This window comes from Felis catus, assembly GCF_018350175.1.
Source record: "Felis catus isolate Fca126 chromosome C2 unlocalized genomic scaffold, F.catus_Fca126_mat1.0 chrC2_random_Un_scaffold_69, whole genome shotgun sequence".
Lineage (NCBI taxonomy): Eukaryota > Metazoa > Chordata > Mammalia > Carnivora > Felidae > Felis > Felis catus.
In genome coordinates, this window is record NW_025408507.1 from 15,627 (window position 1) to 39,383 (window position 23,757).

The 23,757-nt window shown below is 40.0% G+C and overlaps 1 protein-coding gene across 5 annotated transcripts in view; it reads left to right on the forward strand.

The window, feature by feature from the left end:
• The window catches only part of ATP13A5 (ATPase 13A5), an 89,863-nt gene that overhangs the window by 14,149 nt on the left and 51,957 nt on the right, over nt 1-23,757 (forward strand). For all 5 annotated transcript variants that reach the window (XM_045051527.1, XM_045051528.1, XM_045051529.1 and 2 more), the window contains 5 exons: nt 2,034-2,168; nt 11,342-11,414; nt 12,238-12,366; nt 19,679-19,849; nt 22,183-22,340. In XM_045051527.1, the coding sequence (XP_044907462.1) occupies nt 2,034-2,168; nt 11,342-11,414; nt 12,238-12,366; nt 19,679-19,849; nt 22,183-22,340 (666 nt within the window). The remainder of the gene's footprint in view (nt 1-2,033; nt 2,169-11,341; nt 11,415-12,237; nt 12,367-19,678; nt 19,850-22,182; nt 22,341-23,757) is intronic.

The following is a 23,757-nucleotide window of genomic DNA, read 5'->3' on the forward strand; positions in this document are numbered from 1 at the left end:
ATTGTAGGTAAATAATGTTTAGAAAGGTAAATCGTTAGATTTTGATATTGATAAAACATTTTTCAAAGTTCAAAATAAATAAGAATAATTAATTTTTGACAGGCTCTGAGTGCTTAAAATAATTTTGCTTCCACCATAGCACATGCTATGTGCTTGACACTGACTCCACTGAAACTGAGTTCTAAGTGAATTCATAAATATTAGAGATCATTGTGTGTTGTAAGAAATGATTAAAAAAATCGATAAAATGACATCATCTCTTTTCTCTTCCAAGATTTTAAGTTCAAGTTAGTTAACATGTCCTGCATTATTGGTTTCAGCAGAATGTAGTGATTTATCATTTACATACAACACCCAGCGCTCGTCACAAATGCCCTCCTTGATGCCCTTCACCCATTCGACCCAACCCCCCATATACCTCCCTTCAGCAACCCTCCATTTGTTCTCTATAGTTAAGTCTCTCATGGTTTGCCTCCCTCTCTGTTTTTATTTTATTTTTCCTTCCCTTCCCCTGTGTTCATCTGTTTTCTTTCTTAAATTCCACATATGAGTAAAATCATATGGTATTTGTCTTTCTAAGCGTATACTTATTTGCTTAGTATAATACACTCTAGTTCCATCCACGTTTTTGCAGATGACAAGAGTTCATTCTTTTTTGGTGGCTGAGTAATGTTCCATTATATGCATACACCTCCCATGTTCTTTATCCATTCATCAGTCAATGGACATTTGGGTTATTGATATAATTTGGCTATTAATAGTGCTGCTGTAAATATTGGGGTGCATGTGCCCCTTCAAATCAGTATTTTTTTTGTATCCTTTGAATGAATACCTGGTAGTACAATTGCTGGATCATAGAATAGTTCTATTTTTAACTTTTTGAGGAGCTTCTATGCTGTTTTATAGAGTGTCTGTACCAGTTTGCATTCCCATCAACAGTGTAAGAGGGTTCCCCCTTCTCTGTATCCTTGCTAGCATCTATTGTTTCCTGAGTTGTTAATTTTAGCCATTCTGACAGGTGTGAGGTGGTACCTGGTATCTGGCAGTGGTTTTGATTTGTATTTCCCTGATGATGAGTGATGTTGAGCATTTTTTTCATGTGTCTGTTAGCCATTTGAATGCCTTCTTTGGAGAAATGTCTGTTCATGTCTTCTGCCCATTTCTTCACTGGATTATTTTTGGGAGGTTGAGTTTGATAAGTTATTTATAGACTTTGGATACTAGCCCTTTGTCTTATATGTCATTTGCAAATATCTTCTCCCAGTCTGTAGGTTGCCTTTTAGTTTTGTTGATTATTTCCCTTGGTGTACAGAAGCTTTTTTTCTTGGTGAAGTGCCAATACTTCTTTTTTGCTTTCATGTCCCTTGCCTCTGGAGATGTATCTGGTAAGAAGTTGCTGCGGCCAAGACCAAAGAAGTTGCTGCCTATGTTCTCCTCTAGAATTTTGATGGTTTCCTGTCTCACAGGCCTTTCATCCATTTTGAATTTATTTTTGTGTATGGTGTAAGAAAGTGGTCCAGTTTCATTCTTTTGCTTATTGCCATCCAATTTTCCCGACACCATTTGTTGGAGAGCTTGTCTTCTTTCCATTGGATAGTCTTTCCTGATTTGTTGAAGATTAGCTGACCCTATAGTTGTGGGTCCATTTCTGGGTTTTCTATTCTGATCCATTGATCTATGTGTCTGTTTTTGTGCCAGTACCATACTGTCTTAATGATTACAGCTTTGTAATATAGCTTGAAGTCTGGAATTGTTTTACTTTTCTTTTTCAACATGACTTTTTGGTACTCAGGGTTTTTGTGGTTCCACACAAATTTTAGAATTGTTCTTGCTTTGTGACAAAATGCTGGTGGTATGTTGATAGGGATTGCATTGGATGTACAGATTGCTTTGGGTAGTTTAGACATTTTAACAATATTTGCTCTTCTAATCCATAAGCATGGAAGTTTTCTCCATTTCTTTGTTTCTTCTTCAATTTCTTTGAAATGATGTGATCCATGCAAGTGACTCACATGCTGTTTTTGTACTTGCAGGTTTTAAATCCATTCTACGTATTCCAAGCCTTTACCCTAACTTTGTGGCTGTCTCAAGGTTACATAGAATACTCTGTGGCCATCATCATCTTGTCTATTATCTCCATTGTCTTAAGTGTGTATGATTTGCGACAGGTAAGAGCTAAAATCACAGTTGGGATCTATTTAGCTTATGGTGCACAAGAAGCAAAGCCTATGGGTTTTCCACTGACAGCAAGGAGTAGCTTTGTGAAACTTAAGTCATAAAGCAAAAAAACAAGGGCTTACTAAATGTGAGAACTCAGGAAGAGATCTTCAGAAATAGCAGATAGATGTAAAAGTCTTTGCAAACCCGGATTTATCGACTGAAGGCTGACCCGCATACAGTGTTCAGAAGGACTCCGAGGCTGTATCTGGGCATGGTGGGAAAGAATGCTTTGATGGATTAATGATGACAACATACCTTTCCATCATTGTTTATCTTATAGCTATTTAAATTTTTTTAAATGTTTTAACTTATTTTTGAGACAGAGACAGAGCATGAACAGGGAAAGGTCAGAAAGAGAGGGAGACACAGAAACTGAAGCAGACTCCACGCTCCAAGCCGTCAGCACAGAGCCCGACATGGGGCTTGAACTCACAGACTGTGAGATCATGACCTGAGCTGAAGTCAGATGCTTAACCGACTGAGCCACCCAGGCGCCGCATCTTATAGCTATTTAAAGTCTTCCTTTTTAAAAATAGTCTTCTTTTTTAAGTTTATTTATTTTGAGAGAGAGCAAGTGAGCACGAGCAGGGAAGGGGAAGAGAGAGGGGGAGAGAGAGAATTCCAATGGGTCTTGATCTCATGAAATGCTAGATCATGACCTGAGTTGAAATCAAGATTCAGACGCAGCTGACTGAGCCATCCAGGTGCCCCAAAATAATCAGTCTTCTAAATGAGATAGCAGTGCATTCTGAAATAGAATTTTGCTGAATATTACTTATAACTCCACAGTCCCTGCAAGTCTCAGCTCCCCACAGTATCTTCCTAGAAAACGTTTGGCTACTTTGCTTAAGAATCATCAGCCTGAAAATCAGGAGACAACCCCAAAAACGATGTCTCACTGTATTTTTTGTATGTTTTTGAAAACTTGACTATGGAATTAGCTTTGTAGAGATGGGGCTGAGGGCTGGGCATTGTTACGGTACACTGTGTCAGCCTGTCAACTCTACTGCACTGTTGAAACCGCCTAGTCTCAAGTTTCATCCTTCATCTGCAGGGAAAAAAAACTAAGATCCAGGGAGCTTGTTCCAAATCAGAGTGTGGTTTTTTGACAGAGTCAGAGCTTCTGGCTCCTCATAAAATGAAACTCTGCCACATGTGCGATATTTCCTTAGCATAAGGCACTTTCCAAAGTAGTGTCACAGCTGGGAATGAAAGTCAAACACAAGTGTTGAGAAGGGAGATGAGTTGATGTCCACACAGTGAGCTCTGGGCACAAGTCAGAAAGGCAGACGTGGGGCCTTTACATAAGCCTAACTGAAAGGGAGCTTTCATTCCTATTCCATTTCAGTGGCTCAACAATATTAAATCTAATATCGGCTCGTTATCTGGTTTTAGATCCTACAAATTTTGAGTTATGAAGTCTTTGATGAGAAATGAAAGAAAGACAATAGATATGTAAAGAGTTAGGAAACAGGATCTAAAAATGAAAATTAGATGAATGGAGATACTTTGAGCTGGAGAGCAGGCTACTAGGACTTTGTTTTGTTTCTGGTTTTCTGCCTTTTTAAACAGTGAGTACCTAGGTGTGTTTTTTCACAAACTAATTTATATCACAAAGATGTTAAGAGTGACCAGCAACTTGCCTGGCTGCCAAGGCCTGGGGGTGGGGGGGGAGTAACTGTCTTTCTGGTGAACTCTGGGCCTTTGAGCAAAAGCATGACCATAGACACCAAGACAATAAAGATCTGACTATTCTGCTGAGTCTCAATAGAAAAATAGAGTGTTCTAAGCTTTTACCTTAGTCAATTGATAAAGGTATGTAATGTGAAGTCCGCAGATAGAATTTCTAGTTTCTGGGTTTTGAGAAATTTTTCCTTAATAGAATATCTGATTTGATACGTGCAAGCCATTCATACACTTTCTGGCTTAAGTCACACATCAGTGAATACAGCCCTTCTCGCATGTCGTTCCTTCCACTGGAGCGACATCTACGCACAGTCACCCGGATATATCGTCATAAACCATCCAAGTGTTCTCAGGAAAAACACAGAACTCTCTGAGGCCTTTTGGGAGGGAGATCTTATCTAGTCAGATTGAAAACCTCCCCCTTACCTCTCCTGTTTGTGTTACTTGGTGCTGTTATAATCAGTTTCCTCATCTGTAGAAGGTGTGTATGTGTGTGGGCACGTGAGTGTGTGTTGGTGTCAGAGTTGAGCAAATTAAATGAAACAATCACTTTGAATACTTATATTTCTGGTACATAGTAGGCACTTAGTAAAATGTTAGTTCTTGTTATCATTGATATTGCTGTTGCTGTTTTTATTATTAAAAGTTAGGGAAAGTTGGCAAGGGACAGATGGGAGGGGGAGGGGGTACAGAGATTGAAGAGAACAGGAGGCAGCATGGGACCATCGGGACAGGGCTGGTAACAACCGCTGGTTCACTCATATGAGCCCGAGGACTCTGTTTTCCTTGGGCTCACTTTCCTCAGCTATATACATGGTGGAGGTTATACCCTACTTTTTTAGGTCTCACCATTTTAGGATTCTATCATTTTGCCAGGGCCACTGACAAGGAATGAAAAAAAGCCCTTGAAAACTTTAGAACGCTAGTAAGAAATTTTCTGGCCACTGGAAATCTGAGAGCATGTGCTTCAAACTAGAGTTAATTCCTATTGGACCCTAATAGTGTTCAGTTGGACTTTAGTCCTAAACTACTCAAGTCAGGATGTGTATGAAGAATAGAAACCTGTCTAAATTACCCTAATCATCAAAGGGATATGTATTATAAATATGTACCAGTAGCTCATAGGACCCAAAGACATGAAGTACAGTGGATTTAATGGAGCCTGTACCCATGAACTTGGGTTACTCTCTCCAGCCTCCTGTTCCCTGACAAGCATGAAAATAAGTACACATATTTTGGGGCAAGCACTGCAACCCCCCTCCTCTTAGAACTCTGGCAGCCTGCAACTAGTTTGCTCTAGGCGGCTCTCTCTTTCCACTGGCACACATAGTTGGAACAGGGGGTATCTGACCCAGCGGAAGCCAGTCCGTCAGCAGGAATCATGCCCATATATCTTTTAGCCTGGGATCCAAGCCTAAGGACTTGAAGCTGTCTGTCATGCTCTGTCAGGAATGTGATGTGAAAAGTGATGCTAGGACCAGGGTGGCAACCCTTGATCCTTGTGTGTGGACAAGCAGAGAAAAAAACTTGCACAAAGAACGAACCAAATACACAGTGAGACACAGAGGTGAGCCTTATGGAGCCCAGCAGAAAGGGAGAGGGCAGAGAGACAGAGAGTGAATGAATAACCTGCTCTTCATAGCATTTCCTGCTCCTGTTTGGAGCCCTTGGGAGCTCTGGCTTCACTTCCCACCTTAGGTTAGTGAGATGTCCCTGCATCTTCACAATTTCTCATCTGCTTAAACCAGTTTAACCAATTTCTGTTGCCTGTAATCAATGGGTCCCAAGTAAATGTGGTGCTACCACTTGATGTGTTACACCCCTTACGATGTTTCCACATATTTCCCCTGACTTAAATATATACTTCCCATCTACATGTTTATGACAAATTTCAGTCTCTCCTCAAGTTCCTTTACACTATTTTTTTTTTCATTTGGAACGTAGGTATAACTGTCTTTAAGGAAACGGAAAAGAAATATAGAGATTCCTGTGTGAGAGTTGGGAAGGGTTACAGAGAAAACAGGTTTGATTCAATACTCTAGAGGGCAATGTTTCAGTGAGAGAATTAGTCAAGATTCCTAAGCTCCTGACCCATTAAGTCAAAATATCCAAGGTAACAAGAGGAATCTGTGCTTTTTCACAGTTTCCTAACAGGTGCTTGTCATGCATTCTAAAAGCTTAAGAGCTGTTGTTCCAGAGGAATCCACCAAAAGACAAATTCAAGCACTAAGATCCCCAATACATTTATTTATTTATTTATTTATGTCATCATTAGCTAAATGTATATTTCATTTTTTCTCCTCTATAAGATGCAGAGAAATACAAGTTTATGTGGAGATTTACTTATGTATTTATTAATTTGTTTTAATAAAACAGGAACATACTTTGTACATTAATCTGGAACTTGCATTTGTCACTTTACAATAAATATAACGGCGATCTACCAAGTAAATAAATAATTCTAGATCACGTTTAAAAATAACGGTGTGAAATTCCATGGAATATCATAATTTGTTCAGCCATTTGTTTATTTCTAGAAAATAGGGGGCTTCCTTTCCAATTTTTGCCACCACAGGTATGCTGAATTACACACAACTACAATATAGATGTGTCCTTACATATGAGTGTTTGCATTTGTTTTTAGTAAAATAATCAAAAGCCAGGTTGCTGAATCAAAAGATATGTATATTTTGGATGTTAATAGATCCTGCGATATTTATTATTTTCTTAAATAAAATAAGGGCAACATATGAGAGTATCCATTTCTCCAGATCCTCACCAGTGTTATATATTGATGTTTAAATTTTTTTCAGTCTAATGTGTTTTTAAAAAATTGTGTCCCAATGATGTTTTAGTTTATATTCCACTAATTATTAGTGAGATTAGATACATTTTCCTCCAATAGATATATGCATTCTTGTTTTCTATTTATTGTCTGTTTATATCCATCATCCACGTGGAAAAGTTTTATTTCTTAGTCTATCATTTTTCCTCTGACTTGACTTTTGTCAGATATTTTAAAATGTGTGCAGTCAAATATGTTTCTCTTTTTCTGGGTTTCTGCTTTTCTTGTTTTGCTTCTCAAGTTCTCTTCCAAAAGTAGGCATGCTCTGTTCTATTTGTAATTTTCTCAATATTTATTTTAAAATCTTTAATGAATCTTAAATCTTCAGGTTCTACATCTTAAAATCCCTACATGTCTTTGTTTAAAATAGTAACTGACCTGGGAACTTCACTTGATGGCAGAACTGCAAAAGCTTTAACAAGGAGACATTAATTCCATTAGCAGTTAATATTTGGGTTTTTTTTTTAAGTTTTATTGATTTATTTTGAGAGAGAGACAGTGTGAGGGGGGAGGGACAGAGAAAGAGAAATACAGAGAATCCCAAGCAGAGTCTAAGCTGTCAGCACAGAGCTTGATGGGGCACTTGAACCCACAAAACCGTGACATCATAACCTGAGCCGAAACCAAGAGTCGGACTGTTAACTGACTGAGCCAGCCAGGTGCCCTTGCAGTTAATATTTGTTAACAAAGGCTTATCAGACCCAAACTCTAAGGGATCTTGTAACATTATACAAAATGGGCCAGTTTCCTGAAACTATTTTTGCAGTTTAAATCACAAATGCTCACCAATCAATATTTCTTTAGCACAATTTGTAACGGGCTCCCCCCGTCTGTGACAGATGTGCTTGTGTGGGGCATGGCAGCCCCTAAAATGATACGCATGTGGTTGTGGTGTCCTCCCACCACCTGAGACGGAGGGATGGGGACAATCAGGGAGGTGAAGTGACTTGCTCAGTAATAGTGGCTATAGATCCCAGCCCCGGGTTTCCTGATTCTACATCAAGTACTTCACACTGTCCCACGGAGCAAAATCTCAAAGAGACCTATGAGTTTCCTTGCAGCAGTAAACGATTGATAATTTTATTATGAAAATATTTGGGAAAGGGACTGCTAGAAATGGAAGGAGCATCTACCGTCATTTACAAATCATGCTAAAGAAATAACAGCTTTTGAAAATTGCAAGAGGGGAGATGTTTGCAGGAGTGGAATAAACTATCTTTCTGCATCTACTGTGGCCCCAAATCATGCAGCAAAGAGAGAGGCACCTTGCCTATGCCAAGAAACACCCTCGGCAGCCCTTTTCTAACAAGTTTGGTGCAGGTATGAGTGTAAATTGAGCTGGCACTCAACTGTATTTACACTGAGCCGTGTTGCATACTCTATTGCTGGCTCCACAGGCGGCCGCTAGAAATAGCACTGAGAGTATCTGACCCATGGTGCCTTGCCTTTAGCCATCACTGAGCTGGGCTCAAAAGACACCTGAGTTAGTGCCCTCATTACTCATCTCTGGAGGAAATCCAGCCACAGCAAACACAAGGACACACAGCAACAGATGCCGGAATAATAACAATATGCAAATTAGTCTTGGAAACTGATCCTGGTCCCACTAAACCGGGACTGGAGAAACCAGAGGGGCCTAATGAAAATCAGGCAGCGAGCTTCCAAATCACGGCAAGCATCATGGCACCTGCTTTCTCTTAGCTGGTTGGTTGTCATAGAAACCTGTGTGTGTAGAGTTTCTGGGTACATTAGCTCAGAGAGGAGGCTTATATTATCCTTCTCCAGTGTTGTTGGGAGACGTGGAATAATTCAGTTCTATTAAGTAAATATTTGCTGAGGGCCTACTATGTGACAGACTCCAGGGGTACATAGATGAGTGTTTGGCTCTTTGAACCACCTGCCTCACACAGGAGACCTGACAAGAAAACGGCTGTAATGGAATTGGTCATACACTAATACAGGCGGAAACACAGGGAGAACAATGAATTCTTTCTGAGATGTTAGAGACTTATGGAGTGGAGATGACGTTTGAGCCAGACTTTATGTGAAGGATTAGGAGTTTGCTGGTAGAAAACCTGGGTGAGCATTCCAGGTAATAGCTTGAACGAAGGCATGGAAGCATGGCAGGTTTCGCAGAATGCTAAACCTGATGAATAAATCCAGCTTGATGCCATAATGATTTTTGAGAGTTAGAGCATTTTGAACTTATACTTCGCCACTTCCAAATGTGTCGATTATCATCCTCTTAAGCTAGGGTGAAATTCTCATGGCAGTGACTAGAAGAGTTTGCTAAGCAAGAAAGTAACTTAAAGAAATTTATGACAAAGGAAGGTTATTTATCTTCTTAAAGGAAAAAAGCTATTTTCAAGCACTTTAGGGGAACATATTCATCAACAGAAAAGGCTTTAGAGTCAGATAAACCCAGGTTTTACTGTCAATCTTAATACTTAGTAAGTAAATGAAGACAAGTTACTTTAACATTTCCAAGACCCTGGCTTGTTTTTGTTTTTTTTGTTTTTTGTTTCTTTTTGGTCATTTTATTTTGCTATGTGTACATTGGAGACAATAACATCATCATAGGATTATTTTGAGGAGAAAAAAAAATCAAGCAATACATTTCAAGTGCTTACAACAGTGCCTGGCACGTAGTAGTTGCTTACTGTTTTAAACTGTCTAATAATAATAATAATACTGTGAGCCATTTATAAACCCCAGGTTATTTCTTCTATGAAGTCTTAGGGGCTTTGACTAAATCTCTGATATGCAAAACATATCCGTATCAGACATGTTGAGTTTTGAAGGAGCTTGAAAATGATTCAATTCAATGTCATTTGTTTACAGAAAGAACAAGGAACATAAAGTGAAATTTCTTATATATAGGTACATGGCTGGTTAGTGGGTAAACTTGACCCACGACTCAGGAGTCCTGAATGAATCCAGTGTTCTTGTCCCAGAACCACGCTGACTTTCTCGCTATTACCCATCAGTAAAATGGATGCCCCAATAGGCAAGCCTCAGAAAGTCAAGTTAGGGCAATGACTATGTACCTAACAAACAGCAGTACCATTTCTTCCACTCAGTTGGTCCAAATGATTGAAGTGTTGCCTTTCCTAAAAAAAATGGAGTAAATAAGAAAATGTTGTGTATAAATAGAAACACCAAATTTATTAATTTCTCTCAAGAGGAAAATTGTGTAATTGTGTGTAATGTTTATCTAGTGACATTGGCTACCTTAAAAATCATCAAGAGGGCAGACAAAAATAATTTACCCTATCATCTAAAAGGGAAAGTTTTATACTTGAATTAGGTTAAGCTATGTTTAAAGTACTGTTGACGGTATTCAGATCTCTTCTACTTAGAAGTATCCAAGTGATGTCCATACAGAAGGAGGCAGTGGCTTCCAGGGATGCCCCTGCCAATGGCGTCGCCTATAGTCAGTGTATGGAACTGTGTGGACAATTTACCCTCACTCTTCTGCCTTCCTGTCTCCTGAGTTATCCCAGTAGATGCTGCCTTCGCTTCTCCAGGCTGCTTCCATTTCCTCCACTTAGCACAGGGTGGTATCTAAGTGAATTCCACCCTAAGCAAATCTTCCAAGGGGATGCTTTAGACAAAACAATGCTGTTTTTCCAACAGCAACTTTCTTAATCATTAACCCTTGCTGAGCTCTTACCATCGTAATGAGTAATATCCAAAGGGATAACTAAGAGAAGCATTACTTAAATTTTGAAAACCCTCTAGAAGAGGTACTGTTAATATCTCCACTTTCAGATGAGGAAAAGGGAGTTAACTAAGCTGAATAATGCCTAAGGGGAAGCACTAGGGTTCTGGAGCATCGTGGCTTCAGTCTCCAGACTGACCCAATGGGAAAATGCACCAGTTTGTAAAGGAGGGGATAAAATTCCACGTAAGATCAAAACATAACTCAAATATTCCCAGGCTACGGGGCGCCTGGGTGGCGCAGTCGGTTAAGCGTCCGACTTCAGCCAGGTCACGATCTGCGGTCCTGGAGTTCGAGCCCCGCGTCAGGCTCTGGGCTGATGGCTCCGAGCCTGGAGCCTGTTTCCGATTCTGTGTCTCCCTCTCTCTCTGCCCCTCCCCCGTTCATGCTCTGTCTCTCTCTGTCCCAAAAATAAAATAAAAAAAAAACGTTGAAAAAAAAATTAAAAAAAAAATATTCCCAGGCTTTTACAATGGAAAGATCAAATTCATTTTTGTTGTTTTATAGACAGGGAAACGGGTACCGAGAGGGAACCTAATCTGTTCATGGTCTTGTTCTTCCCTTGTGTCATCGTGCGCCCTTAAGAAGTACAACCTCGGGGACTTAGCGTTGGTCCTTGGGGACAGTGGTTGTGCATTATGTGTCCTGGAATTGAAATAGCACTAAACTAATTACCATATTTGTTGCTATAAGTCGGGGGTTGGCTGCGGTAGGGATTGGGGCAGGGAAGCAGAAACGCTAAAGTAGAGCTTGAGCCTTTGCCCAAGGAGGTTTTGCTGTGTGACAGGCTTGGTATTTACAGTATTGAGATCATGTGGTTTTCCGGTTATGGACTATCTGATACTTAAACGTTGACTTTGAATTGGTAGCAATCAGTGAAGCTGCACAACCTTGTGGAGGATCACAACAAAGTCCAGGTTACAGTCATGGTAAAGGACAAAGGTACATGATATGTTCTGCCACCTTCAGCATCCTGATATTTCAGAGTGGAATCAGTCCCATTTGTTATTGATTATTAGTTGAGGAGAAAACCTTTTCTGATGAAACCCAGGACGGAGGCTAAAGTAAGGTAAATAAGACTTTTAAGATGACAAACTTAAGGAGGAAAGGTCAGGCAAACGCTGACCTGCTTTTCCAGGACCCAGACAGTGAGCACCTCACTGAATTTTGTACCCTGAGTACCTTGCATGCCTCCTCCTGATTGAACCATTTTGACCCAGTGTCTGAGTCGCTTCCAACTCCCTTTGCCTTCCCATATTTCACTCACTGGAATGTTACTGGGTAAGCTTTCTTGAGGCGTTTTGATTTCCCCAACTAATGATCCCAAACAGACCTTGAATTCTAACACTTCAATCTGTTATCCAGAATCCAGACCCGAAGAATGCTTGTAAATGGCTGACTGGACTCAGTATTTGCTCTGACTTACCCTGGGTTGGGGTGGCCATGGCTCTCTGTAAGGAGCAGGGAGCTGCAGCCCAGAGTAGCAGAAACTGGCTGGGTGGTTCATCCCAACAAGTGCCCTCCTCCCAGTTCTCATCCAAGTGCTCATCCAAGTGCTCATCCCAACAAGTGCCCTCCTCAATGCCCATCACCCACTTTCTCCTCCCCTGCAACCCCCATCAACCCTCAGTTTGTTCTCAGTATTTAAGAGTCTCTTGTGGTTTGCCTCCCTCCCTCTCTGTAACTTTTTTATTTTTTTCCCCTTCCCCCATTCTTAAGTAAAAACAGGAAAAGGTCAGCCAGTCACGGGAACTTTGTTGTGTAGGTTTGCAGAAGCTGGAATCCCATCTCTTGGTTCCTGGGGATACTCTTATTCTTCCAGGAAAAACTTCATTGCCATGTGATGCTATCCTGATTGATGGAAGCTGTGTGGTGACTGAAGGCATGCTCACAGGTAAGCCATTGCCACGGAGCCGCTTCTTTCCTGTCCAACATCTCGGCCAAGAGCAAAGCAGATCAACATAGCCTTACCTGCCTGATATTAAGATATTGAAAGATAGGTGAGGTAGACACGGCTAGGCTATTCATGCAGGTGAAGACTCCATAAATGCAAACGGGATAAAATGTATCCCATTTATATAATGTATACCCGTAATACAAGAATCAAATGATAATAAATACAAAATTAGAAGAAAAGTCTAATATATGTGATTGGTTAATTTCCTGATGCGTGGGGTGAATAAGATCCTTTGGTTCAGAGGACGGTGAGAGAGTTAGACTACTTGATGCACGATGTCTTCGTAAACATGAGCATGGTTTACACACCTATCCAAACAGAACACAACTGGAAACCACCAACTCTTATAATTGGCAGGATGCAGAGATTTTATACAGCCCTGCTCTCTGTAGATGGAAAATGGAGCCCCAGTTTTTGCTGGAAGAGTATTGAGTTGAACCTTCAGGAAAGTCGGTGTAACATTCTATTCTTTAGAATTGTGTTTCCAGTTGATCCGACCAAGCAGAAAGCCAGTTTTCTTGTAACAACGGTTTGAACTGTCGTCCTTGCTCTCATTTGCGCTTTGTAAAGTTCACTTGAATTTGTGTAATTAGTAAGGCACTATTTATAAAATATTCTTGAGGCAAAACCAAAACACATGGGACATCATGATGAGAGAAGAAACTATACAACAACACAAAAATAGAAAGTATGTGTCTTTCGTGCTTACAAATTGTTGTATTTTTCTGTTCCCAAGTTGCTAAAGACAGGAAAACACACACACACACACACACCTTTTTAATATCACCTAAATGTAAAGAGAACCATCGATTCCTAAATTGTTCAACACAAGCAGATTTCACATTAAAAATGGGTCTGCTTAATTTAAAATTGAGACAAGGAAATGTAGTAAACATAACCATGCTCAGTATAATTACAAAATGCCCCTTTAGTGTGTTGAAATCTAACTGCTTTATAATGATAGTGATGAGGATTTGCATACTGATGATATCTTTCATCTGGAATGTTGCCATAGCACCCAACATGCAAACCTCAAGCCCAAGAAAAACTGGCCTCCGAAACCAAAGGCAGCAACTGTCTCACATTTCCCAGCAGCCTGCCAGTGAAGAATGGCTTCTCTCATTGGTGACAGAGCATGGCTGTGAGAAAAAAGGGAAGGAGAGATCGCAGTGTTTACTCCGCTGGGTCTACTGACTGGGGTGCTTGGTTCTTGCCTTACTTCTGAGGAAAACTCAGAGAAAGAAATGGTAGAGATGGCAAACAAAGCTGCCTTTCAATGTGCAAAACTGACCTAAAGTGATCTTAAGTAGTGAGTGGCTTTTCTTAGGTCTGCTTCTAGAAAAAGAAGGTCACCAGCATTAATATCTGTGTAAACTATGTACTGGTAAAAATCCGTTTTAGAGACAGACACATAAAACAGAAATATATTTCTTTCTCATTGTTTTCTTTGGAAAGATCTAAGACCATCATACTCTAAATACTTTATTACATAGTCTACATAGATCTGCCCACTCACGTATACATTTGCAAAAAGGATCCTGATTGAACAATAAGATTATGCTTAGATTTCTGAAACTGCATATGTCTTCCTCGAGCATTTGTCCAAGAATGTGACCCAGGTTTTTTTTTGTTTGTTATTTTGGGTTTTATTTTTTTGTCCCATGTGCAAACCAGTCTTTCGTATATATAGAAGTCTTTATTTAGAAGAGAAATAGCAAATACTCCAAACATCTTTAGAGCAATGAATGTTTTATAAATAATTTTTATAATAATTTATAAATAATTTATAAATAATTTTATAATAATTTTGTTTTATTTTTTTGTCCCATGTGCAAACCAGTCTTTCGTATATATAGAAGTCTTTAGAAGAGAAATAGCAAATACTCCAAACATCTTTAGAGCAATGAATGTTTTATAAATAATTTTTATATCTCACTTCATCATAGGATAAACAAATTAGGAATTATTATAATGCCCAATTTACAAATGAAGAAATGCAGGTGAGAAGGGACCAGACTGCCCAGCTAGCCAGTATCAGGGCTGGAGGTGGTATTTTTTGCTCCCAGACATGAGGGGTCACCGGAGTGAGGAGGAAGCAGATTCTAAGAGGGGTAGAGCTGACATTCCTTGTGCCTCCTCATCTTTTTCTCTCTACTGGGTAGTCCTGCCCATAACACACATCCATTGTAGGGTCTTCTTCATCCTCCTCTCAGCCTCGTCCTACTGCCATAAGCTCAACTATGCAAGAAACGTAATCATATAACTACACTTACCTTTTAATTTTTGCTCCAAATCTTGCCATCCTTGAAAGTAAGCAGTGTTGCAAAGTATCTGGTCCAAGTCAGACAGTTGTCCCCACCAGTTGGCAGGTCTCCTGACTCAAGTCTGGCTACTTGAAGTTGTGCAAGGCACTGGGGAGGTGGGTCTGGTCTAGGGCAGCCCTGCTTTCTGTTGCTTCCACTCTGCTCTGGGCTTGAAAAATGTCCCAAGCCTATCTCCCTGTAAAAGGAGGCCTACTGATGCCTCTTGCTCTGTTTTCACAAACTTCTAGGGTCTTTCCTTACCTTACTTTTGTGCCAGCCCCTTCTCTCAAGTACACACAACATCTAAGCTTCTTTTGGATTTTCTTCCAACTCCCAATCTAGGGATTTTTATGTAGCTAGAAAAGTAGTGGAGGGAAGGCAGGTGAATGGGAGAGCTTTGTTCTTATTCTCATGTAGTCTCTAAAATTCATGGTCAAACTTACGAATGATGTGTAAAACCCAGAAGCCAGCTATCAACTTCTCTATCCTTTCTGCCTCTGGAGGCAATGGGCTCCTTCAAGATCTAGCTCCTCATAAAGTGGTCAAGAGGCAAAAGGGAATACTGTGGGGGAAATTATGTTAATGCCTGGAAACTTTCTTTTGGCACAAAAGCTAATTTTTCTTGTTTCTTATATGTATTAGGCACTATGCTAATATTTTACATATATTATTTCATTCAACCTATGACTCCATAAGGTGGGAGAATCTGAGGGCCAGAAAGGATAAGTAATTGGCCTAAAGTCACACAGCTTAAAAGTGGTAGAGTTGCTATTTGGATTCATTTGTTTATTCATTCATTCATTCATTCCACAAATGTATATTAGCTCCTATTCCAGAAGCTCTACTATGTGCTAGGGATACAACAGTGAACAAGGCAGATAATATTCTGTCTTCATAGAGGTGATGTTCTAGTGGGGACAAAGAAAACATGAAAATAGGTAAATGACATAAATTTCCAATGCTTATAAATTCTATGAAGAAGCTAAAACACTCAAACCCAGGCCTTTTGACCTGGGAGCCTCTGCTTGAAACTACTGCTCCCTCATTCACTTAGAGGTGATTATGGCAGAGAGTGGCAGGATTCATTCACTCTGCCACAATCCCCTCCTTCTCCCTCTACTTATAGAATCAGCGATGTATTTGAATCGTGTGTGTGTGGTGGGGGGAAGTATGCAGAGATCCCAGTTGGGTACACAGAAATTTTCCCAAGTGGTGATCTCCCATTTACATCCTGTCCGACAAGCTTATAATGAGTTAATAAGTCTTTTCCCTCTTCCTTTTTCCTTTCCTCCAGTCTCTCACTTCTCCTTTTCTTTCAGTTATTCATTTGCCCATCCACTTATTCAGTAAAGGTTCAAAAATGCCTCCTCTGCGCCAGGCACTGTGTTGTGTGCTGGAGTCACCAAGACAAATGAGAGATGGCCACTGCCCTTACACAGCTCACAGTCTAATGGCCCCAGAAGTAGAAACGAAGAAGGGCATGGCATTTCAAACACTGCTTCCATGCAGAGGCACTGGCTCACTGGGGACAAGGGAGAGAATCCCGCTCCACAGCACCAGGACTTCCGGGTCCCAAAAGCCAGGTGAAGTGGATGATGAATGTTTTTCCTTGTGAAACACTCTCCGGGCTTCTTAGAACTCCATAGATTTGTAGGCAAATTGCCCTTTCTTGAGATTCCAAGAAAGGCCAAGCATGAGGCTCCTTATTAATATGTGAGTAGTGTAAAAGAGACGTGAAAGTCATTTCTGTGTAAAATCATATCTGATTTCAATGTTATCTTTGGAACATTATCTCCAAATGGCTTCCATGCCTGGTCGATTGAATGTCTGCCTGCCACGAATGTCATTGGTTGTGTGTGCAGAAACTATCCACTAATATTAGTCTATGAATATATAATGGATTAATAATCAGTGATTCATAGGCAGAAAAACATTAGAAATTATCTCTAAGTATCTGCTTTCACAAAGGTAGATTTCAAAACAATGTGGTATGATGATTTGTCAAAATGTCCTATCCTTTTTCCAAAGCCACTTAGAACACAAGTGGTAAATCCAAACAAAGGCTAAATATCAAACAGAGGCTAAATATCATAATTTTTAAAGACAATGAGTTAGAGACAATGCCTGGCTAAAGGAATTTCCTGAGATTATTCAAGATCACTAATAAAAATTGTATGGCTTCTTGCACCTTAGGATATAAAAAATGCACCGTGTAGAAAACTAGTTTTGAAAAACCAATCATAGGAAAACCCGGGCAATTGTTTTTATTCAGTTCATCCAGGCATTCAGCAAAAATAAGTCTTTTCAACCTATCACATACCAGCAAGGAAAATGAGGAATATAAAAAGTTATATATGTCAAAGTCCTTGCCACCAGTTATTACCTAGGAGAGATAGAACCTAGATTTTGTAACTATAATCAATAGAATACTATTTCCAAATTAGAAATATGACATGTTATTTTGCTAATTGAACATTTAGCAAAAGACTGATGGAATTTTAAATTCATTCTAATGCTTTTTAAATCTGGGAGTGAGGAAGTTATTAGCACTTTTATTTTTATCTCTGAAATGTATCCTTTTGAACTCTGAGCTAATTTTCTTTGTATCTTAAATACCCTGTCTTCCCACCATCAGGGGAAGTAGAGGAATGGTACCATCAAAGAATACATATATATGTATAATAGGATATGCAAGTGGCCTAGATTAGCTGGAGTGTGTAGGAAAAAGAGCCAGTGATGCTCAGATTGTGGTGGCTTTGAAAATCTACCAAAAGAGTTTGCACTTGAGACCTCTCCAAAACTTACCCTATGTATCTCTTCATCCGGCTATTTACCTATATCCTTTACCAGATCTTTTAACAAACTGGTAAATGTATTTCCCTGAGTTCTATAAACTGCTCTAGCAAATTAATTGAACCTAAGAAGGGGATTATGGGAACCTCGGATTTATTAGTCAGAAGCACAGTTGACAATGTGGATTTGCAATTAGCATCTGAGGTGGCATGGGAGCAGTCCTGTGGGACTGAGTCCTTAACCTGTGGGATCTGATGCTATATCTAGGTAGACAGTGTCAGAATTGAATTGAATTGAATTGAGTTGAATTGAATTGAATTGTAGGACAACCAGCTAGTGTCACGGAATTGCTCGTTGTGGGAAAAACCCCACCCATATGGCATCAAGAGTGTGTGAGTGCAGTAGTAGCCTCATAGCAAAGGAGACACATAGGAGGAAGGACTGGAGGTCTTTTCCAACTCAAGAGGTCAAGGCATATTGTGGGTGAGATACTTTTTCATAAAAAAGAAATATTAGTTCTACCATAGACTCAAATTATTAATATTAAAATGGTTTTCATGTCAAGGAGCCAATCCATTGGTAAGGCAGCCACCACTAGATATCCGTGATTGCTAGTGAAGCCCTTGGGACCCAAACGCAAGAGTCCAAGAGTTACTTGGTGAGACATACTCATGGAGAAAAGCAGTAGGAATTGGGGAATCAGACCATGAGAAGGCAGAGCACGGGAAGAGGAGGAATCAAAGGTGATTCCGAGACTGTAAACCTGTCACTCAGCAAAAGGATGATACCACAAAGAAAAAGTCAGGAGGATGTTTAGTGGTAAAAATATTAGTACGGAGGTGCCTGGATGGCTCAGTCAGTTAAGCATCTGACTATTGATTGTGGCTCAGGTCATGATCTCCCGGTTTGTGAGTTCAAGGCCCGCATTGGGCTTTCAGCGCAGAGCTTGTTTGGGATTCTCTCTCTCCTTCTCTCTCTGACCCTCCCCCACTCTGTCTCTCAAAAATAAGTAAAATAAAAATTAAACAAAATATTAGTATGGATTTTAGGTATGTGGACTTAGGGATGCTAGTGGAATATCCAGGTTGGGATGAACAGCCCACCATTGGGAAATAGAACAAAAGCACAGGAGAGAGGAAATGAAGATTAGACATTATCGATCTAGCTATTTAATTAATTGTTAATTAACACTTTAATCGTTAATTAATTAATTATGTATTAATGAGAATGGAGCTGAGATCATCCAGAAAGAAAAAAGAGAGGCCCTGTCTTGTTATATTGGTTTTTATCTTTCACTGCAAGCTCCACAAAGATCATGAAGAACATTTAAGAGGTTTTATGAAGGCATAATTTCTCATTCATCTCTGTACTTCTAGGACTGCTTACCTCTACCCTTACACTCAATGTCCCAAACATTCTCAACCATTTTTAGTGCCCAGGGCACAGCATGATCTTTCTCTCACTTCTTCCAAGAACAATTTCCTTTCCTCGATCTAGTTGGCCTCATTTCCTTTTGAGTTGTCATTTATTAGTTGTTCTGGAAATGTTTCCTGGTCTTCTGTTTGGGTTAGATCTTCAGATCACCCAGTAATACTACCCAAATCCTTACTTTAATCATTTATTTACTGCTATTTACTGGCTTGACTCCCTGGGCTTTCTGAGGGCAGGATTTCTGTCTTGTTCATTATTTTAAGCACCTAGAACAGTGCCTGGCACAAAATAAGCACTTAAAAATATTTGTCAAGTGAATGGATGAATGGGTTGATAAACAAATAAATGAAAGGCAAATAACAATAGCTATATACTTGCTTTATAGCTCCTTAATTACCTAGCATAAATTTGGGCTTAAAGAACACTTGAGGGGACAATTAGGTGACAACTATCTTTGTTAAAATGGCCTGCTTTTTAAATTACAACAGCAAACCATGCAGACCAGGTATGGAAAATATAGGTGGACCTTAAATAAATATGTAAAATATAACCAAGTATACCACTGCTTGCTTCGCCAGCATCCTTGAGAAATCATCTGACCCAGGAAATGGGCATTAAGGCCTGAATAGCTATGGTTTGTATATTTTCTCAAAAGTGTCAAGCACCAGCTCTGAATAACTACCTGAGTTCACACAGAATCAACAAAATACAATCTTCTTTAGGAGAAAGCATACCTGTCACAAAGACGCCACTGCCCTATACGGAGAACACCGTGGCCTGGAAATCCCACAGCTTGGAGGACTATCGGAAACATGTCCTTTTCTGCGGGACAGAGCTTATCCAGGTCAAGCCGTCTGGGCAGGGGCCAGTGAGAGCAGTTGTTTTGCAAACAGGTTAGTAGATTCCACTTTTGTAAATGTAGTTCCTGCTTAGAGGTGGGGGAGTTGGATTGGGGAAATTTGGCTTAGGATTATGGAGTTTGCCACCTTCTGGTAATAACAGTCATACTTGTTTCTAGTCAGATCCATATTTATTCTAAGTTGCCACTATTTCCAACCTCACTGGTTCATTGTTAAAACCGTTGTCTAAGATGAAGTACATTGATGATACAGAGATGAAATACATTGCCTCAAAGGCAAGACTGTGTTCTTGTTTGTTTGTTTTTTATGTCCCCCGGCTTCTTTCCTTTTCCCTCTATACCAACTCTAAGTGATTCCCAAGAAAAAAGTTCCAACCATTATCACTTGAGGACTTTCTCCTTTCAAACTGCTGCTTGCTGGGCTGTTATTTCCAGGTCCCTGCTGGATGCCTCCCTCTGGGTTCCCTACAGACACTTCAAAGTCAAGGCATCGAAAGGACTTATCCTCCTCTTTCTGTTGACAGCATCACCATCTAGCCGGTCTGTCCACATCACCTTTAGCTTCCCACTTTCTCCCGTACCAAGTAGGACACCACATCCTGTCAATTCTACAAATACCTCCTGAGTCTTGTCTCCCTTTCCTTCATCCCCACAGTTGGTGTTTTGTCCAGGCCTTTCATCATCTCTTGTCTAACCATTGCAACAAAAATATTCTCTTGACTGTTCCCTTTCAGCTTTTGCCTCAAATACTTTGCCTTGTCTTTTGTTCCACCTCCCCTTGGATCTGCCACCAAGTCATATTTCTAAAGCAGATTTTGAAGCAGTTTACACACACCATGCTCAAAAAGTTTTCAAGACTACTAATCTTACTCCCGGTCTTTCACAGGACATCACACAGCCAACACTACCCCTGACCTGTGTTTCTGCCAGCCCACATATGCACAGATCCAAAACCCACCTTGCACTTTGTTGTCTCTATGTGTTAGCCTATGATTCAATTGTTCTACCTGATTTTTTAAAATTAAAAATATCAAGTTTTGCTTCAAAGGGGTCAGTGGGCATGAGCTAATGAATGGAATTCATGGGAACCACCTTATCTGAGCTTGTAAAATGCTGAGGCAACAAGCTAGAGAAAACTCTGCTCTTTTTCTCCAAAGCCTACAATGCCATGTTTGAGGAGACTATATGTTTACCAAGCAGTGGGATTAAGGCGTGTTTCATACAACAGTGGTTCATATCTAGTAGCCCCCCTTTTGTTGCCAATAACTTAGATTTTAATGAAGATCTACTAAGTGCCATGCCCTGAGGGCTAAAGAAAAAAATTAGGAGACATTCCTTGCCCTTAAAGAGGATTGTGGTCTGGTGCAGGAAACAGTGTGGAGTTAAAGCTAACTAAACACAGAGCAAACACAGTTTTGTTGCCAATAACTTAGATTTTAATGAAGATCTACTAAGTGCCATGCCCTGAGGGCTAAAGAAAAAAATTAGGAGACATTCCTTGCCCTTAAAGAGGATTGTGGTCTGGTGCAGGAAACAGTGTGGAGTTAAAGCTAACTAAACACAGAGCAATGATAGATGTCACATGATTAAGTGTTACAGGGACCCCAAAGAGGGGGAGAAATTATTTTTGATAGGAAGTGTGGGAGTAGAACTCTGGAAATATTTATTTGATGAGGCGGCATTTTGAGCCAAGCCTGATAGGATGGGAAAGATTTAGCCAGTCCTAGCAGAAAGCTAAAAAAACATGCTAATCTATTTCTGCAAAACACAAAAGAAGGACTGTCTTGGGGTTTTCTGAGAGAAGGGAGCAGTAAAGAGGTAAGTCTAGCAACATAGGAGTATACTGAGGTTGACAGGATCTAGAATGCCGTGCCTAGAAATTTTAACTTTATTGCAAAAAATCAGGGGTTCTGGAAGGTGTTCGGGCATAAGAACGACATGATCAGAGGTATATGTGTTTAAGAAATTACTTGTTTTGTGCTTTCCTTTTGTCTTCATTTTCTATTATTTTCAACACATACTTGAGCTTTATTGTCTTCTCTTAGCAGCTCGTCTTCTCTGGTGACTGTCTGTCAGTCCTCAGTCTTCTTTTCCTCAATCTTATGCATGAGTGAGGAGCTTCACTGTGTGAGCCATTGTAGCACTGACTTCCAGAGCAAGAGAAATTGAACAAGGTTAAGTGAATACCACTTATTGTTCCTAGTGACTTGTAGGGATAATAAATGTAAATATACTGTTTGCAGTGATGTCTTCATTCCATATTCAAATGACACTATTAACCAATCCTTAATTCAATGCAAATCGTTTTGGGTTTCGTGGTAAACTGTATTAAGGGAACTTACTCCACCTGTGATTACCTTCATGCAGGTTACAATACTGCCAAAGGGGACTTGGTGAGATCCATCCTCTATCCCCGACCTCTGAACTTCAAGCTATACAATGATGCCTTCAAGTTTATAGTGTTCTTGGCCTTCCTTGGCATTGTGGGTTTCTTCTATGCCCTTGGTGTATATATGTACCATGGAGTAAGTACTGGGGGTAAGGCTTTTTAATGACATAGCTTTTTCAAGGATCCTCACCTAAATCAAAAGGGTTGGATAAGGTTATCTCTTAGCCCCATCATTCTGTGGATCAGTTCTGTCCAATAGAACTTTCTTAGATGATGGAACTATTCTATACCTACATGGTCCAATTTGGTAGCCCTTAACCACATGTGCTTATTGAACACTTGAACCGTGGCTAGTGTGACCAAGGAAACGAATTTTCAGTTTTACTTCATTTTAATTATTTTTAATTAATTTAAGTAATTTAGTGATTTGATTATTTAGTTAATTTAAATTCAAGTCACCATATGTAGCTAGTGAAAATTGTATTGGATGGCACAGCTATGAAAAGTTGCAAAGTTCATGACTTCTTTCACCACTTGGATGCGAAGTTACTTCATGTGTGGCATTGGTAATACCGAAGCCCAAACATCCTCAGAGGAAATAGGTGTTTCTCAAGTCTGATAGAATGGAGAGGATTTAGTCAATCAGATCAGGGAGGAGAAAGGGCATGCTAGTTGGAGTGAGAAAAGGACAAAGGAAGAAATGCAGATGGGTCTTCTGGAACCAGCAAGCAACTGAGAGATTAAGTCTAGCAAGGTAAAATGGGTCACATTGAAGGGGTTCTTGAATGCCGTGCCTAGAAATTTGGATTATTTGAGAATGCTGAGATATTTGAGTGTGTACATTGTCTAAGGCATACCCAACATACCATGTACCCAGTGGGTTTTTCTATGTTCTGTTAGGTTCTAAAATAGAACTGACTGTCCACTTTTACAGAACTATATGCTGCACGGATCCCCACTTCCTTTTAAACTTCATAGTGGTCTGGTTTTGGTTTGTTTGAACATTTCTCTTAATAGTTGTGACGGCTGAAGGAAGGGTTCTCACAAATGACCTCTGAGGTCCTTTCTGGTCCTGAGAGTGTGATTCTTTTGTGAACTGTGTAATCTCTTCTTTAAGACATACTGGGATGTTAGCAATGTGGGCTTATTGGGAAGAAGAAAAAAAAATGTAAATAAAAGGGTCCAAACATAGGTATGAAACTGGGTATGGGTGACTTAATTACAATGCCCAAGTTTAGTGCATTCTATGTGTGTGTTGTCGGGGAGAGGGGTAAATATTGATGGACAGAGTGACGAGAATTTCCAGGCAGTGTTCACGCTCGTACTTGAGCTCTGGGTAGTCATTTCAGTCTGATATAAGCCTTCAGGCAACATTTCTAGGTCAGGCAAAGACAAAGGAGGCCAGGGCATATTGGCACCCCTAGAATGGACCCTGGAAAGAGCTGGGCAGACTGTTAAAGCAAGTGGGACTGGAACTTGAGGCACTGTGCCAGTTTCATCTGGGGAGCAGGAACATTGAGCAGGAAAACAAACACAAGGCCCTCTTCTGTGGA